General features: G+C 51.7%; 2 protein-coding genes across 2 annotated transcripts; one reads left to right on the forward strand and one right to left on the reverse strand.

Annotated features, from left to right (window-relative positions):
- Positions 1 to 1,370: 1,370 nt before the first annotated feature.
- Tor1b (torsin family 1 member B) lies at positions 1,371 to 8,036 on the forward strand. Its single transcript, XM_050155004.1, has 5 exons — positions 1,371 to 1,630; positions 2,113 to 2,378; positions 4,479 to 4,654; positions 5,161 to 5,288; positions 5,722 to 8,036. The coding sequence occupies exons 1-5, from the start codon at positions 1,432 to 1,434 to the stop codon at positions 5,961 to 5,963; spliced, it is 1,011 nt and encodes a 336-aa protein (XP_050010961.1). The 5' UTR covers positions 1,371 to 1,431; the 3' UTR covers positions 5,964 to 8,036.
- Positions 8,037 to 9,131: 1,095 nt separating this feature from the next.
- On the reverse strand, positions 9,132 to 16,237 carry Tor1a (torsin family 1 member A). The gene is made up of 5 exons (XM_050155005.1): positions 15,991 to 16,237; positions 15,405 to 15,670; positions 12,381 to 12,556; positions 12,156 to 12,283; positions 9,132 to 9,744 (listed from the first exon to the last, which is right to left on the reverse strand). The coding sequence occupies exons 1-5, from the start codon at positions 16,169 to 16,171 to the stop codon at positions 9,494 to 9,496; spliced, it is 1,002 nt and encodes a 333-aa protein (XP_050010962.1). The 5' UTR covers positions 16,172 to 16,237; the 3' UTR covers positions 9,132 to 9,493.
- Positions 16,238 to 16,599: the final 362 nt, after the last annotated feature.

Consider the following 16,599-nt stretch of genomic DNA (forward strand, 5'->3'; position numbering starts at 1 on the left):
TCCTCAGCTCCTCAAACGGACTGTCTACAATCCCCACTCACTAATAGACCATGCCACTGTTTGGTTTTTGGTTGGTTTTGTTTGAATAATACCTTTAATCTCCAACTTAGGCAAAGGCTTTCCCTATTCCAGGGTCCCTGAACTTTGACGGCTCAATATTGTTCCTTGTCCCCTTGCCTGCCTCCCCCACAGCCTGTAAGTCCTGAAAGGCAGGACCAAGTCTGTCTGCTGCACTGCTGCTGTCTTCCCAGAAGCAGCCTGGGGCCTGCCAAGTGGCATGCAGCATGGACAATGTCTGAATTTACTTGTGAAACCCCAGCATGTATCTCTAAGTGCTCCATATCCCAATGCTCAACCCTGGGCCTCTCACCAAGCGGGCTTGCCAGATGTCCAGGAAGGCTAGAGGCGGGCAGATGTGAGAGTGCTTATCAGAGTCTAGGGGAAATGAGACCGGATGACAAATCCCAAATTTGGGATTCTGAGAGGCTCTTAAAAAGGGCCTATCAGGGGGGCCGGAGAGATGGTTCAGAGGTTAAGAGCACTGTCTGCTCTTCCAGAGGTTCAATTTCCAATTTCCAGCAACCACATTACGCTCACAACCATCTGTAATGAGGTCTGGTGCCCTCTTCTGGCCTTCAGACTAACATGCAGAAAGGATATTGCATACATAATAAATATTTTTTTTAAAAAAAAAGATTTGGGTTAAGTTACGAGAGCTAGTTAAAGGCGTGCACCACCACTGCCCGTCTTTATGTATGTTTTTCAATTACTTTATGTGTATAGAGTGTTTTGCCTGTTGTTTGTCACGCATGTGCAGAGCTCACATAGGTCAGAAGGTGTCAGAGCCCCTGGAACTGAAGTTACAGACCATTAAAGAGCCAGGATATGGGTGCAGGGAATTGAACCGAGGTCCTCCAGAGGAGCTCTTAACTACTGAACCACCTCTCCAGCATACACACACACACACACACACACACACACACTAATTTAGAAAAAAAAAACAGAAAAAAAAATAAGATTTTTTTTGTTGTTTTTTTTTCGAGACAGGGTTTCTCTTTGGAGCCTGTCCTGGAACTAGCTCTTATAGACTTGTAGACCCGGCGAAAACCTCTTAAAATCAGGCGTGAAGCTGGACGGTGGTGGCACACGCCTTTAATCCACTCACTCTGGAGGGCAGAGGCAGGAAGATCTCTGTGAGTTCAAGGTCAGCCTGGTCTCGAGTTCCTGGTTAGCCGAGGATAAATGGGGAAACCCTGGAGTGGGCGGAGAAGAACACAGGATCCTAGAGGTTTAGGGGCGCCTCAAGCCTCCCGCCCCTTTCCAGTGTGACCGCTCTTTCGGCAGGCGGAAGTGACGTCAGTACCGGAAGCAGGTCTGCCGCTCTGCCGGGACTGAATTCCAGCGCAGCATTACTTCTCTGGGTGGCGCGCGATGCGGGGCATCAGGGCGTTTGTGGGCTCCGCAGCCCTGTGGGCTCTGCTGGCCGCCCGCGTCGCGGCGGCGGTCGAGCCGGTGAGCATGGCCATTGCCATCGGGGCCGCGTCGATACTTACCGGTTACCTGTCCTACTCGGGCGCGTTCTGCCGCTTCTCCGAGTGCTGCAACGAGGAACGGACCCTCAACGCGTCGGGTACGTCCCGCGGGCAGGTCGGGGCGGGCGGGACGGCGCCGGGCGTTTGGTTCCACCTCCTGCCCAACGTGCCGCGGGACACAGACTCGCCACACTTTCGCAGGTCTTCCCTGCGGTGACCGCCCGGAGGACTGGACGCAGCGGGGCTGGCTGTGCGCCCCGGCACTGGGGGTCAGGCGTGCACCTCCACCCTGAAAGCCCGCCCGCCTTTGGCTCTTGCCTTTTTTTTTCCCTGAGCCGGCAGGGGTGGCGGGAAAACTAGCACGGAGCTCAGCGGCGAAATGGCTCTTCCCTGGATGAAAGAATCCACGTAGCTTCATTGTCAGACACTTAAGGGTTAAGGAGAACTGCCGCTTAAAGGGTCTGATTCTAGATCCTTAAGGTTCGGGCTCTGAAACTTGGATCAGCCGCTAAGCTGCGCCCTTCTCCGTGCCTTTTTTAACGTATATTTTTTTCTTTCTGTTTCGGGCTGGCCTCCGCAGCCCTCAAGCTGAACTTGGAGGCAAAGCTGTTTGGACAGCACCTCGCCACCGAAGTGATTCTCAAGGCACTGACCGGCTTCAAGAACAATAAAAATCCCAAGAAAGCACTGACTCTGTCCATGCACGGCTGGGCTGGCACGGGCAAGAATTTTGTCAGCCAGATTGTAGCTGAGAACCTCCACCCAAAAGGCCTGAAGAGTAACTTTGTCCACCTGTTCGTCTCTACCCTGCACTTCCCTCATGAGCAGAAGACAAAACTGTACCAGGCAAGGAAACCTTTGCTACCTGCTCGAATGTCTGGACCTCTGCTTCTCTCTGCCTTGCGGTAGCTCCATCAGGCTTCTCCGCCTTGCTTGTTCATTTCTGTTACTTGTTCACAGTTACACTATGTAGCTCTGGCAGGCTTGGAACTCACGGAGCGCCTCCTGCCTCTGCCTCCCAATTGCTGGGACCAAAGCTGTGGGCTTCCATGCCTAGCATGTATTTATTTATGCTTTTTGAGTTAAGGTCTCATTGTGTAGCCCAGGCTGGATCCGATTGCTCCAACTTTCTGAGGACTGAGATTAACAGGCATCTACCACTTTTGCCCATCTTAAAGCATGTGTGTGTGTATGTGGCCGGTGGTGGGGTGGGGTGGTGGTGGTCTTGTAGCCCAGGTTGGCATCCCATTCACTACTAGTTGAGGCTGGCCTTGAACTTTTGATTCTTCTACCCCCACCTTAGTGCTGGGATTATAGGTGTGCCCAGCCTTTTATTTATTGTTTGTTTTTTGAGACAGGGTTTCTCTGTGTAGCCTTGGCTGGCCTGGAACTCACTGTGTAGACCATAAGACCATTGTGGCCTCGAACTCACAAAGATCGCCTGCCTCTGCCTCCTGAGTGCTGGGACTAAAGGTGTGTGCCACCACTGCACAGCACCTTCTCTTAAAATGCTATTCCAGAATAATCCAGTGAGGTAGGGGGTGCTATGAATGTTAGAAGAAGGAGCCAGCAGTTGGGCATGGTGGCACATGCTTTTAATTCCAGCAGGTGGATCTGAGTTCAAAGCCAGCCTAGTCTATGTGAGGATGTTTCAGGACAACCAGGGCTACATAGAGAAGCCTTGTCTGAAAAGGGGGGATGGAGCCAGCTTGTGTTTGGGGGCCATAGGTTCAGTCCCTGGAATTTAGGGGTGGGAGAAGGAGCTAGAACGAGAAAAGATGAGAGGCAAGGTGACTGATTTGTACGGCCTGCACTCAGCACCTCCCATCTGGATCCTAGGCACCAAGAAAGTGACTCGCCTTCCCAGCAGAGCAAAGGGTGTTAGGTGGGCCAGTCTAATTGGCCTCATTGAAAGCTCTTCCCTGTGCTGCAGCCTGAGCTTGGCCCTGCGTTTTGCAGGGTACAGTTTTGATTCCCTTGGGTCTCAAAGAACCACACCTCCAGACTATTTCTCCTTGTGTGATCTCTGCACAGTGCACTGGCTGCTTCTGAGTTAACTGGCTGGCTTGTTGGTCCTTCCAGGAACTGGCTAGCAAACAGAAACTAAGGGAAGAAGGAAATGAAAGTGAATCTTTGAAGGCAGGGAGGAGTGCCAAAGGGAAGAGGGACAGTTGTTTTTTAGGTGCTGGGGATAGAAAGCAAGGCTTGTTCATGCTGAGGACATGCTGTTGCCACCAGGTTACAGCCCCCACCACAAACATTATGTTCATTTTCCACATTTTATTATAGATCTCTCGGACTACGGTATTTGCAGGGCGTGGCTCATGGCTGTGGCCTCCCCCCCCCCCATATAGCGGGATGAGAGGCTGTTGCTTGGGTGTTGCAAGAAAGCAAAGGGGCTAGCAATGTAGTCCCGTGCATTTCCTGTCGGTACGATCAGCTCCTGTACTCACCACATCAGTCCAAAGCTGTGACCATTGCATTGTGAAGGTCTGAGTCCAGTTGTCATTGCTCTGTGCCTGGCTGGCGTCTTGGTCTCTTTGCTATTGCTGTAATAAATGCCCCGACAGAAGCAACTCCAGGGCTCTTACCTTCTTCCTTGTTTGAGGCTAATGTACTATATGTTGGGTGAGTTGGCCAACCAGTTTCTGCCCGATTCTCTACTTCCCATTTTGTTGTGGAAGGCTGAGGTTACAGGTGCATGTACCAGCATGCCCTGGGCATGTATGTGGAGGTCAGTAGATGGCTTGTGGAAGTCGGCTCTCCTACCATGTGGGTCCCAGGGATTGAACTCAGGTGGCCAGGCTTAGGTGGCCTTTCCACCTGTGGTAGTTTGGAAAGTGTCTACTTGCTGTGTGGGGACAAATGTGGCTGATGGCTTCTCAAAGCCCAGGAAGCTCTTCGCCGTCATCTTCTGAGCTGTGCCTCTCTTTATGGTTGGTCTAGGACCAGCTCCAGAAGTGGATCCGGGGCAATGTGAGCGCGTGCGGCAGCTCTGTCTTCATCTTTGATGAGATGGATAAGTTGCATCCCGGGATCATTGATGCAATCAAGCCCTTCCTCGACTACTATGAGCAGGTGGATGGGATTTCCTACCGCAAAGCCGTCTTCATCTTCCTCAGGTCAGCCAAGGAGGCTTCTCAGGGACTATTCTCTTAGAATGGGTTCTCTCGGCCATCCAGGACAGAATTGCCAGCTTGGCAAAGCCATGGGCTCATTTGTCAATTTTCACTTCCAGGTGTCAGTCTGGCATGGAACTGGGTCGGGGATCAGCCAGAGTGATCCCTCCATGAGGCACTTGGTGCCCCTGCCAGCCCCTCTAAGCAAGCATTTACTTTTCTTGCAGGCAGACATGCTTTTGCCCTTGTCTGGTAGCATGTTGCAGATAGTCCTGAATTAAAGCTTTGGCACACACCTTTAATCCCAACACTTGGGAGTTAAAATTCAAGGCCAGCCTGGTCTACAGAGCCGAGAAACCTATCTCAAACAAATCTCTGGAGGAGCACTGGAAGTGGGGGTGTCATGCGGTGCTGCGGTGATGCCTTATGAGCTTTGGCTGAGTGCATTTGGCAGAGAGCTGGGGATAACTGAAGTGTGATATTGGTCTTTGCATCTCTGGCCAACTCAGTAATGCAGGCGGGGACCTGATAACTCAGACAGCCCTGGACTTCTGGCGTGCAGGAAGGAAGAGGGAAGAGATCCAGCTGAAGGACCTGGAGTCTGTGCTGTCCGTGGGCGTCTTCAACAACAAACACAGTGAGTCCAACTAGAGACCGTGGGGGGGGGCACCCAGTGCTCTGCTAACAGTGAGTCCACTATGGAGTGGGGGTACCCAGTGCTCTGTAGCATTGACTGCTTCTCAGTACTGTCTTAAGAAGCCAGTGTCACTCTTTGCTGCCATAGGGAGTTTTCTTAGGGTATTATGAGGGTGTGTGTCTCTTGACAGTCTCTGGAAGGGTAAAGATGTGAAGGATGGCCAGGTGGTTGTGGCACACGCCTTTAATCCCAGCATTCAGGAGGCAGAGGCAGGCGGATCTCTGAGTTCGAGGCCAGCCTGGTCTACAGAGTTAAGTTTCAGGACAGGCCCCAAAGCTACAGAGAAACCCTGTCTTGAAAAGGGTGTACTATGAACCCAGATCAGAGATGGGTGTGTCCAGGCGGCTATGACAGGAGACCCTGTCTTCTGCAGGTGGTCTGTGGCACAGTGGGCTGATAGACAAGAACCTCATCGACTACTTTATCCCCTTCCTGCCCTTGGAGTACAAACACGTGAAGATGTGTGTGCGGGCAGAGATGCGGGCCCGAGGGCATGCTGTCAACGAAGACATCGTCACCAGGGTGGCAGATGAAATGACATTTTTCCCCAAAGACGAGAAGATCTACTCGGACAAGGGCTGCAAGACTGTGCAGTCACGGCTAGATTTCTATTGAGCTCTTCACCCAATGGGGTGGGAGGATCCAAGGGAGGGAAGCCTCCCACCCCCTCTGGGGCCTTGCCTTGTAGAAACACTTTGAAGACCCCCCTTGGGGCTCTGCACATTTGCACCTGTGGACTCTGGGGATGCTGTCAGTGCTGCACGGCAGCATCTCAAGATGAACTTGTAGAACCTAACACTGCTACTGTGAACCAAGTACCTAGAGACATGAACACAAGAGGCCTGTGAAAACATCCTGTGTGGTCAAGGTACCGTGCCTCAGGTGCCACTAATGGGCTGCAGCCTAGAGGAACCAGGTTTTTCCTTCCAGGAGCACCCACCTGTGTCTGGTTTTTGTTTTGTTTTTTCCTTGCCCTAAGCTGGCACTCCATGACAGTTTTCAGAAGCTGGTGGCATTGACAGATGCTTGGTCTCTGAGGCTCCTGTGGCACACTGGGACACAGCCTTTTGAGGCTATTCCTTTCCTTAGCTGCTGCTCTCGCAGCCTCCTCTGTGTGTGGGTCTGCCTTCGACTTTGTCCTAGCCTCATCCTGGTCCTGTCAGAGCAAACTGAAGCTTTCGAAGCTTTGGAGGTCTTGGTTCCTGTTTGCCTGTTAAACTTACTCTGAAGGTACAGCATGCATAGGAAGAGTGAGCTCTGGGCCAGGGCCCGCCTGGCCACACACAGTATGCTCAGACTCTGTCCAAAGGAGTGCCACACATACCAGAGATGTCGGGGTTTTTTTTTTTTTAAGGACATGAATATTTTTAAAACATGTTTTTACTTCTAAACCTTAGGTAATAAAGTATAAGGTGCTGTGTATTTTAAAACCTAAGAAGTGCCCAGTCAGCGGTGGTGGCACACCCATGTCTTTAGTCCAGCACTTGGGAGGTGAGGCAGGTGGATCTCTGAATTTGAGGGCAGCCTGATCTACAAAGTGAGTTTCAGAACAGCCAGGGCTGTTACACAGAGAAACCCTGTCTCAAAAACCAAAAACTTAGGAAGGACATAAAATAGAATAAGTATTCTTAGTATTCCCAGGCTTTTATTGTTGCTGGGTGTGGGGGCACAATGCCCACCATCCTAGCAGGAAGATCAGGATTCAGGGTTCCTCTGCTATGTTGTGAATTGAGGCCAGCTTGAGCTACATGAAACTCTTTAAAGGGGGAAGAAAAGGGTTTTGGGGTCAAATGTGCAGCATGGAATGATATGGACACAATTTTAGACGCCGCGGTCCCTCAGTTTGTGGTGGGTCCCGGGTGTCCTCTCAGGGTGATGTCCTTAGGCAGCACTGGGCCAGGCTGCTCTGACGGTAGGAAAGCCAGCCTGCAGTTCTGGCCTTGTGAGCCGCTCTGCTCTGTCCCACAGTCTCCATGCAGCCACAGACATGAGAACTCTGCCCTGTGTTTACAGAATGTGGGAGAATGACTATTTTTCTAACATGGAAACGCCTTATTAGAGAATCACATTTAGTCTTTTTTTTAAGGGGGGGGTCTTTCAAGACAGGGTTTCTCTGTGGTTTTTTGGAGCCTGTCCTGGAACTAGCTCTTGTAGACCAGGCTGGTCTCGAACTCAGAGATCCGCCTGCCTCTGCCTCTTGAGTGCTGGGATTAAAGGAGTGCCCCAGCTAACATTTAGTCTTTTAAAAATGCCAAGGTGAACTGGGTGTGGTGGTGCACGCCTTTAGTCCCTGGACCTGGGAGGCCAGTCTAGGCCGCCACACAAGGGACCAGCAGGCCCTTGGTACACAAGCCTGTAATCCTAGCACTTGGGAGGATGAGTTTAAAACCAGCCGAGCTACATACAAGGAGGAAACAAAGCCTGCCAAAGTGAGGCTGGCTTCCATGTCATGTTCTTGAGTTGGAGCCAAGTCACCATTTAACCTGTTGAGTGCCTGGTCAAGAAGAAACAAGCTTCTGTTTACAATGATGCAATATGTGGACACGTGTTGGCCACCTTTGGACTGCTGCTGTTACTGATCTGTAACCTGGAAAGGCCCGGGCCTGGCCCAGCTTTCCCACCCTGCCTGTGAGAAGGCATGAGGAGAGCTGGACGAGGACTAATAAAGCCAATGCAATGTCACTTTTACTAAGTCTTCCCTCATTTGTATGGCAGCAAACTGAGCTCCGAATGAAGGCTCTAGAGCTGCCCATGTATCCTTGCCTTTCCACACCTGGATGCATAGGCTGACCGAATCACACAAAAATCATTGTTTGCTTTTGGGCTTTTGGCATGTTTGCACTTGTGAGGGGCAGGCAATCACATGCATGCACATACACGTAGAGGCCAAAGTTGGGCGCTTCCTAAGTTCTCTACCTTCCTGAGAAGCTCTGGAGTTCAGAGGCAGGGGGCTGCCAGAGATAGAACATCCTCCTAATGGTGAGATCCTACCTGGCCATAGCTGTCTTCATTCTAGTTCGAGAGAGGAGATCTGACCTGCTCTTCCTGCCCGGAACTGGTAAAGAGCCTGATTCTAGTTCTGTTTGTTGACCAAGTCTCAGGGTAACTGCTAAGCTGGCTTCTCAGCAGCACTGATAGCATTGCTCCATCACAGAACAGTCTGGAAAGGTAAGCCCTCTTCACTGCCACCCTGCCGCTCCCTTTGTTTCTCAGTTGAACATCCAGGAGCCCAACATGGCCCCACTCTGTCGTAACTACAGGACTCAGAAGAGAGGACTGTGCTCCTCTATCTTTAGATGAGTAGTCAGACCTGATGTGACTCCTAGGGACTTGGAGCCACCATCGGAAGCCCTGAACAGGCTGGTGGCAGAGGTAGAGGGTGGTTCTGCCAGCAGTTGACCTAGTTTTTGACTTGTTGAACCTCAGGCCCTTTAGGCCTTGCTAAACCCAGCCCTGTGAGTGCCCTGAACGGCAGCCACACCTGCAGGAGCCCTACCCCTTGGCAGGCACCATGTGTACATAGAACAAGCCCATCTGGAGCTCTGCCTGCCAGGCATCTGGAGTGGACCTGACACCCACAGTGCCACTCAGCTTGTTCACTTTTGAGTCCAGGGAAGAGCACACCGGTGCATTTGTGATAGTGATCCGGTCCTAATCACTGCACAGCACCTGGCAGGGGATGTCAGTCCCCAAGATGCCGCTCATGCAGCAGGTGTCCATGCTTGGACTTCAGTAGAAACACTGGTGGTGTCAGCCTGAGAGCTTCAAAAGACACACAAGGCCAACAGTGGAAAGGTTTCTCATAATATTAAAAACCATTTAAAATAAAGTTATCACATTTGCAATAAAACTTAATTGTTCTGCCTCAAAACAGAAACACCTGAAATTAAAACATAATTTTTAAAAAATACCATGAGCCTAGGAATGAGCAGGCCGGGAGGTTTCATCCTCTGAAGGCTCCAGGAAGCTTTGGGTCCAAGCTGTCTGCGGTCTCTACAGCATGACCAACTGCGGACTCTGAGGAGCAGAAACAGTCCCCAAGGCAGTACCTGGTAACCTCAGCAGGAAGTGTCCTGAGCACCCTCCTGGGAGAGGAGTGGCCTGACAGTGCGGGCAGGAGCAGGAGCATCTGCAGCAGGCAGGGCTCAGTCATCCAGGTAGTAGTCCAGCTTGGTGAACACAGTCTTGCAGCCCTTGTCGGAGAAGACTCTCTCCTCCTTGGGGAAGAAGGTCATCTCTTCGGCCACTTTGCTTATAATGTCCTCATCTACTTCATAACCACGGGACTGCATCTCAACTCTGATGCACATTTTCAGGTGCTTATACTCCAGGGGCAGGAAGGGGACAAAATAATCAATGAGGTTCCGGTCAATGAGGCTGCTGTGCCAGAAGCCACCTGGGAAATAGACAAGAAGGAGCCACTCGATACTTATCTGTCCATCCGACATAGTGTCCAGTGGGGACCGCCCCGTCTCCACACAGTGAGGGAGATACAGGAGCTGGGACCTGTCTACAAACACTGCCCTGTGAGGCAGGGTGACAAAGGGACACCTCTGGGCTAGAGAGATGGCTCAGCAGTGAAGGCTTGCTGCTCCTTGCAGAGGACCTGAGTTGGGTCCCAATACTCACCAGAGTGCTCATAACCACATGTAACTCTGGGTCCAGTCGATGCAACTCCCCCTCTGGACACCCACATGCACACACATACAGCAAAGACACACACAGACAGAAATGAAAACCACAAGCTTTAAAGGGACACTAGTGCTGTGGGCTTGGAAAGGCCTCCTCCAGTCACCTTAGAGATGGGAGGTGGGCTAGAGGGACACATGTGCCACACTGTGTGCTGGGATCCAGGCAGTGGTGAGGAGTGGATGCACAGGTTGGAAGAGGCGTGAAAAAGATAAGGGAGGGGTACCCCCAGAGACAAACTGCACCAGTCAATCCATCTAGAAAACGAGCTTCAGCAGCTGGACCGGCAATTAAGGAGTTCACTGCTGCTGCCAGTGCCCACACCACACAGAGCTTTCTGAAAGCAATACCTAGACTCCCTTGGGTGCTAATGTGTGCAGTCAAGGCTGTGTACCTCAAGGGTCTGGACTCTGACAAATGCTTCCCTGCAAAAATCTAGCTCTGCATGGCTCAGCCTCCCAGTACTGAGAACACTTGACTCAGCATCTGCTGGATGCCCAAAAGCTCATGACATGTCTTTGTGTCCTGGCTCCCAAGGCAAGCTGTGTAGAGAGCCCAAGGTATATGTACTCAGTTCCCAAAGGAGCCCTACACTCTGACTGTACTCAGTGAGGACCCTGTCCGTGGCCATAGCAAAGAACAAAACTGGCCAGGCGGTTGGTAGTGTGTGCCTTTAATCCCAGCACTTGGGAGGCAGAGGCAGGTGGATCTCTGTGAGTTCGATGCCAGCCCAGTCCACAGAGCGAGCTCCGGGACAGGCCCCAAAGCCACAGAGAAACTCTGTCTCAAATCATCCCCCCTTCCCAAGAGAAAAGAGCAAACCTGACTGTAAGCAGCTGTCTTGAAGAGTTACTCTGTACCAGGTGCACACGGAGCCCTGGGATTGTAGCCGGGTGCAACTGGCCTGGCTGGGGAGGAGACCCCAGCACAGCCTGAATGACAGGACCCAACCACCTGACCCACCAAGTGCTCAGCAGAACCAGTAGACTTCAGATGGTTACAGAGCCTTAAACACTAGGTGGGCTGGGGTATCACTTAGTGGTAGGCACTTATGTGGCATGTCTGAGTCCCTGGGTTCGAATTTGAACATCATAAAAGTAAAAACATCCATATACTGCCAACTCAGATGTGTGTCCTGAGTGAAATGTCTCCTCCCAGCCAGGACACCTCAAACTCATGTACCCCCTAAGACTGCTCTTCTGTCCACCCCAGCATTGCTGTCAGATGTCTTGACTGTCTATCCCGGCTACAGCCCTGCGGGAGGTCCTCTCTACCTTCAACACAGTGCTCTGATGCATTGCTGCCACATCGATCTGTATTTCCTGTTGTGTGTAGTCATCCTTTTGAGCATGAAGAAAGACTTTTAACATTCAACAAAATGTTCGTCTTTCCTCAGTCGTCTTCCCTTTTGTCAGGGACAGGAGAACACACTGTTCCAGTCAGCTAACTTGATTCAGATTTCTCGGTGAACACGTTTCCAAGGAGGAAAGCTCAACAACCCGAGACCAGCAAAGACCAGGTGAGACAGCCTGTGAGTCACCCTCATGGCTGTCTGCCTCCTGAGGTTCAAGGCCAAAGGTTGTATGACAGTAGCTGGAGAAGCAGCTGAGCTGAAAGGCTCTGAGTGCAGGATGGAGTGCGACACAGGCTGTAAGAGGCTGCACCGAGCCTCGGTGTCCTGTGTAAAGAACAACAACAGGCATCCATCTGCTCCACGGGGCAACAGGGTAGACTGAAGCAAACTGAAGCAAACAAGCAGGCCAAGTGTCTGAGTGTCTGGTACAGCGGCAAGGCCCAGCTATGCCTGGGCAGAGACCTAGTGTACCGCAAAGGGAGAGGCTTTACCCAGTTCCCAGACTCCATGCAGTCACACAGAGGCCTTCTCCTGGCTCAACTACCTGCTTTTCCTCTACAAGGAATGAAGAGCAAACCCTGTCTCAACCAGGTATCAATGGTGTAGTTCAACTTCGGAGTTTATAAGATCTGCAGCTTGTTAGCGGATTTCACTCAGAGAGTCGGCCGGCCCAGGGGAACAGTGAGGCTACATTAAATTTAGCTCCTAGGCTGGAAAGACTCCTAGGGCTAGGAGTCGGGTTCTTGAAGGATGGCTATACTTACTGTTCTTGTTATTGAAGACTGACACGGACAGGGCGTGCTCCATGTCTCTGAGCTTGATGTCTTCCCTCTGCTTCCCGCTTTTCCAGAAATCCAAAGCCACATCTGTGATCCTTTCTGCCCCCGCATTGCTGCAGAAATAATTGCACCAAGGAGGGGCTGCACTTCTCCCCAAGCCCCCAGGTCCAGGTGCAAGGGTCTCCCACCATATCCCAGCCACAGCCTCACCTGAGGAAGATGAAGATGGCCTTCTGATAGGAGACATCATCAACCACATCATAGTAGTCTAGGAAAGGCTTAATGGCATCAATGAGGCCTGCGTGCATCTTGTCCATCTCATCAAAGATGAAGATGGACCGAGCACAGGCGCTCACGTTGCCTCGAATCCACATCTGTAGCTGGTCCTGAAGGACAAGAGGGCCCATTTAGAGTTCTAGTGGGTACACTTGTATCAGCTTTAGGTTTGTCTTTCTGTGCAGCTCTACCCAGCGCCTCAATAGTACTAAGCAAGCCCTCTACCGGAGCCACGCCCAGGCCCTCAGAACAACTTTACCCCGAGGACAATGGCTGTGCCTCTGGAGCACTGTGCTATGAGCATTACTCTCTTTCTCTCCCTCTCCCTCTCCCTCTCCCTCTCTCTCTCTCTCTCTCTCTCTCTCTCTCTCTCTCTCTCACACACACACACACACACACACCCCTATCCCTCACAATCACTTCGTGTATGAGTAGCATCATAACCACGCCACACTGGGTGCAGAGCCCTTGAGCAGCTTGCCAGAGACAATATAATTAAGCTGGGGCAAACTGGGATCAATCCAGCCCCGCCCTATGCCAAAGCTCCAGGTTTGTGACATCACATTGCAACCACACTGATGCTGTTGTCAGCCAGGCGCGAGCTCTGTCCTCACAATGGCAATGTCACATGGATCCTGTGTGGGAAAATCTCTTGGTAAGAGGCAGAAACCCACATCCCTTACTCCTCAGTCCAGTGTGGAGAAGCTCTGACTCACAGGTGGGAAAACAGTGCACAGGGCCTTCTGGAGGGAGTCTGGACTTGAGCGCTCAGCATTCGGGAGGACGTGATGAGACTTCTGAACTAAATCTGCCTAGCTAGGTACAGACCATAAGAACACATCTGAGATGGACTTGGTGACATGCCTCCGTGGCCCCAGCTGAGACAGAGCAAGAGTTCCAGCCCGGGGTGGGAGGAAGGTTTACTGGGTACAGGGCCTGCCTTACAGACACCCTCGAGAGGAAGTCAGTCGTGGCAAAGACAGGATCTTTGGGGTTTGCCTATCTCAGTGAGAGACCCTGTATCAAAAAAAGTGGACAGATCCTGAGGAACACCACCAGAGATAGACCTATGACCCCCATGCTCACACATGCTCACAAGTACACATAAACACACAAAATTTAAAAACAAACTAAACTAAAATAATAATAATAAACAAGCTAAACTAAAATAACGGAGTTCAGGGCCAGCCTAGGCTACAACAATGAACACACGGGTGCAGCTGTCTCAAAAAAAAAAATTTTATTTGGTGTTTTGGTGGCCAAATACCAAAACTGATAGCAGGGTCTCACTCATGCTAGGTCAGTTACATACTAAGAATTTTCCATTTCCAGAATTTTCCTCAGAAAATTGAGCCCAAATTCTCCATCTCTGCAGCCATTTGCATTGTCCCAAGGTGAGGTGGGGAAGCAGCTATGCACTTTTCTACAGAACAGCTAGTGTTAGCAGCTTCTGTTTGGGGGTTTTCCCTTGGCTCCCGTGACCATGGTTATAGTATCCATTTGTTTCTAATGCAAGCGGCAAATCTGCAGGGATGGACCACCTGACCACCTTCCCCTTAGAGCAGTGATTCTCAACCTCTGGGTCTCAAACCCTTTGGGGTCAAATGACCCTTTCACAGAGGCTGGAGAGCAGACATCCTGCATATCAGATATTTATATTATGATTTAACAGTAGCAAAAATTACAGTTATGAAGTAGCAACAAAATAAAATTGTGGTTGGGAGTCCCTACAACATGTGGTTAAAGGGTCGCAGCATTAGGAAGGTAGAGGAACCTTCAGAGACCCCAAGTGGCCTGCTAACACCATGGGACAGGTGACCATCTACACAGAACTCACTCAGTTGTTAGAACCCAACAGACAAGGTTTGCCCAGTCTCCTACCAGAACAACAGACTGCAGGGCACTACAGCAAGACACAGCTCTAAGCACTGCCCACGAACACTTTAACCCGCCTCCCGAAAGCCCCTGTACAAATGCTACTGTACAAATGCCCCTGTACAAATGCTACTGGGCCGTTTTTTTCTTTCTCCCTCCATTTGTCCTCTCCTTGTCTGCTTTCAAACAGAGGCTCCCTCCATTGTGTAGCCCAGACTAGCCTCAAACGTGTGGTCCTCCTGCCTCAGCCTGCTGGCAATACAGGTGAGCACAACACACCCAGCTGATCACAGGCACAGGCTAAACAATCTGCCCCAGCCACACAGTCATGGTGACCCCGATGTTTAACAGAAGGGGGGTACACATAAGCAAGGGTGAAACACATTCTGTAACAAATGCGTGCTCCTCAGGAAGGCTGGCTGACAGTCCCCATGCTCCACAGCTGCAGGGAGGGCGGGTCAGGACCTGAGTTCAGGTGTGGACTGTTAGCCAGCATTAAACTCCAAAAGCAGGCTGCAACAGCTGAGTCCAAACAGACTTAGACCTCCGCATTTCCTTTCCATGATATGGATGGGACCTGAAGACCCTGATGGTGGACTTGATTATGTCCCCATCTGACCACAGCCAAGTGCTACTGAGCCTAGAGGTCACCGATAAACCTTTAGTGGTCTAATGGCTCGATGTAACACAAACCCTCAGTAACTTACATATCCACTACCACTCCTGCTGCGGGGGTGGGGATAGGGGAGTGGGGGGGTGAGGGGGTGGGAGGAGAGAGGGGAGAGGAAGGGGCAGGGTCCGGGTATGGGCAAGTGCTCTACCCTGGGCTACCCCAGCCCTGGATAGTTCCCTTTGAAACACAGTACCGCACTGCACGAGCAATCCTCAATTGTAGTTCGCTCTCTCTGCCTCCAGAACAGCTGATGTAACCACAGCTAGCTCTGTCCACACCTTTTAAAGAGGAACTCACATACAAAGAGCCATATTGAGGCTCACTCGCTGACGTGGAATTCCTACATCCCGTCCCAGACAGAGAAACCCAAACCCGGGTCATCCACGAAGGCGGCCAACTTATGCTCTTGCCTTATACAGGGTGATGTTGGAGGCGTGGGGGAAGTGCAGCGTGGCCACAAACAGGTGCACATAGTCACTGTTGAGTCCACCCTCGTAAATATTCTCTGCAATGATCTTGCTGACGAAGTTTTTGCCAGTGCCTGTCCAGCCGTGCAGGGAGAGGGTAAGGGGCTTCTTGGGCTTCGGGTTGCTTAGGAAACCAGACACAGCGTTTAAGATGACTTTCTTTGCAAGATGCTGTCCAAAGAGTTTGTTATCCAGATCCTTCTGCAGCGCTGGGGATGGAAAGATCACTCTGGTCAGGAGAGACGCAAGTAGGCAAAATGCAGCCCCATTCCCAGACTGTCAGAGCCCGCGGAGCCTGGTTTGAAAAAGGACCCTGCTGCCGAGAACCCTGCACTTCCGAAGGCCTGGGTTTGGGAATGTTCCCCAAAGCCGAGCGGAAGAGACGCGGTGAAGCCGCCCCGGTGAGCCCCAAGCAGGGCTGACACCCTACCCTGCGCTCGGCAACTCATCTCCCAGGCCTCGGGCCAAAGTCTGGCCTGACCGCGGCGCCATCCCCCGGCCGCAGTGCCCAACCCTGGTGCCCGCCTACCCTCTCGGCTAAGGCTCCGCTTCTGGCCGCAGCACTCGGTAAAGAGGCAGTAGAGGCGCGGGTAGGAGATGTAGCCGGTGAGTACGCCGGCCAGGGCCAGGCCCAGGCTGATGGGCTCCACCGCACGAACCGCGAACGGCGCCAGCAGCAGCAGGGCCACTACGGCCCGGCCCAGCTTCATGCCCGGACCCGCGCCGCTTGCGCGTCCCAGCGCCCACCGTACCCCACGCACCGCCCAACGCGCGTTTCCGGTTCCTGCCTGTGGGGCCGCCCTCTTTGTCTTGGTCAGTCCGTCCCCCGACGCTAGCGAATGCCATCTTTGTTAAGGGCAAACCCCTTTCTGGGCCGATCCTTGGTAGGAATCAGGTGGTGATTGGTTCCCCCACCCTCATCAGATAACAGAATGTTTTAGAACAGTTTTTAAAAAATGACACGTGCATCTACATGCACAAAGTGCACATAAACTCATGTAGGAATACACATAATACATAAAGGAATAAATGAGAATATGAGAATAATATAGTGAGTTTCCATATGACACCCCACCCCCACCCCTGGTTCCCTATTATTAAAATCTGATATTTGGTGTGGTGAGCGCCTTTAATCCCA

The sequence above is a fragment of the Alexandromys fortis genome, unplaced genomic scaffold (assembly GCF_014885135.2).
Source record: "Alexandromys fortis isolate MF-2015 unplaced genomic scaffold, M_Fortis_MF-2015_v1.1 scaffold_72, whole genome shotgun sequence".
Taxonomy (NCBI): domain Eukaryota; kingdom Metazoa; phylum Chordata; class Mammalia; order Rodentia; family Cricetidae; genus Alexandromys; species Alexandromys fortis.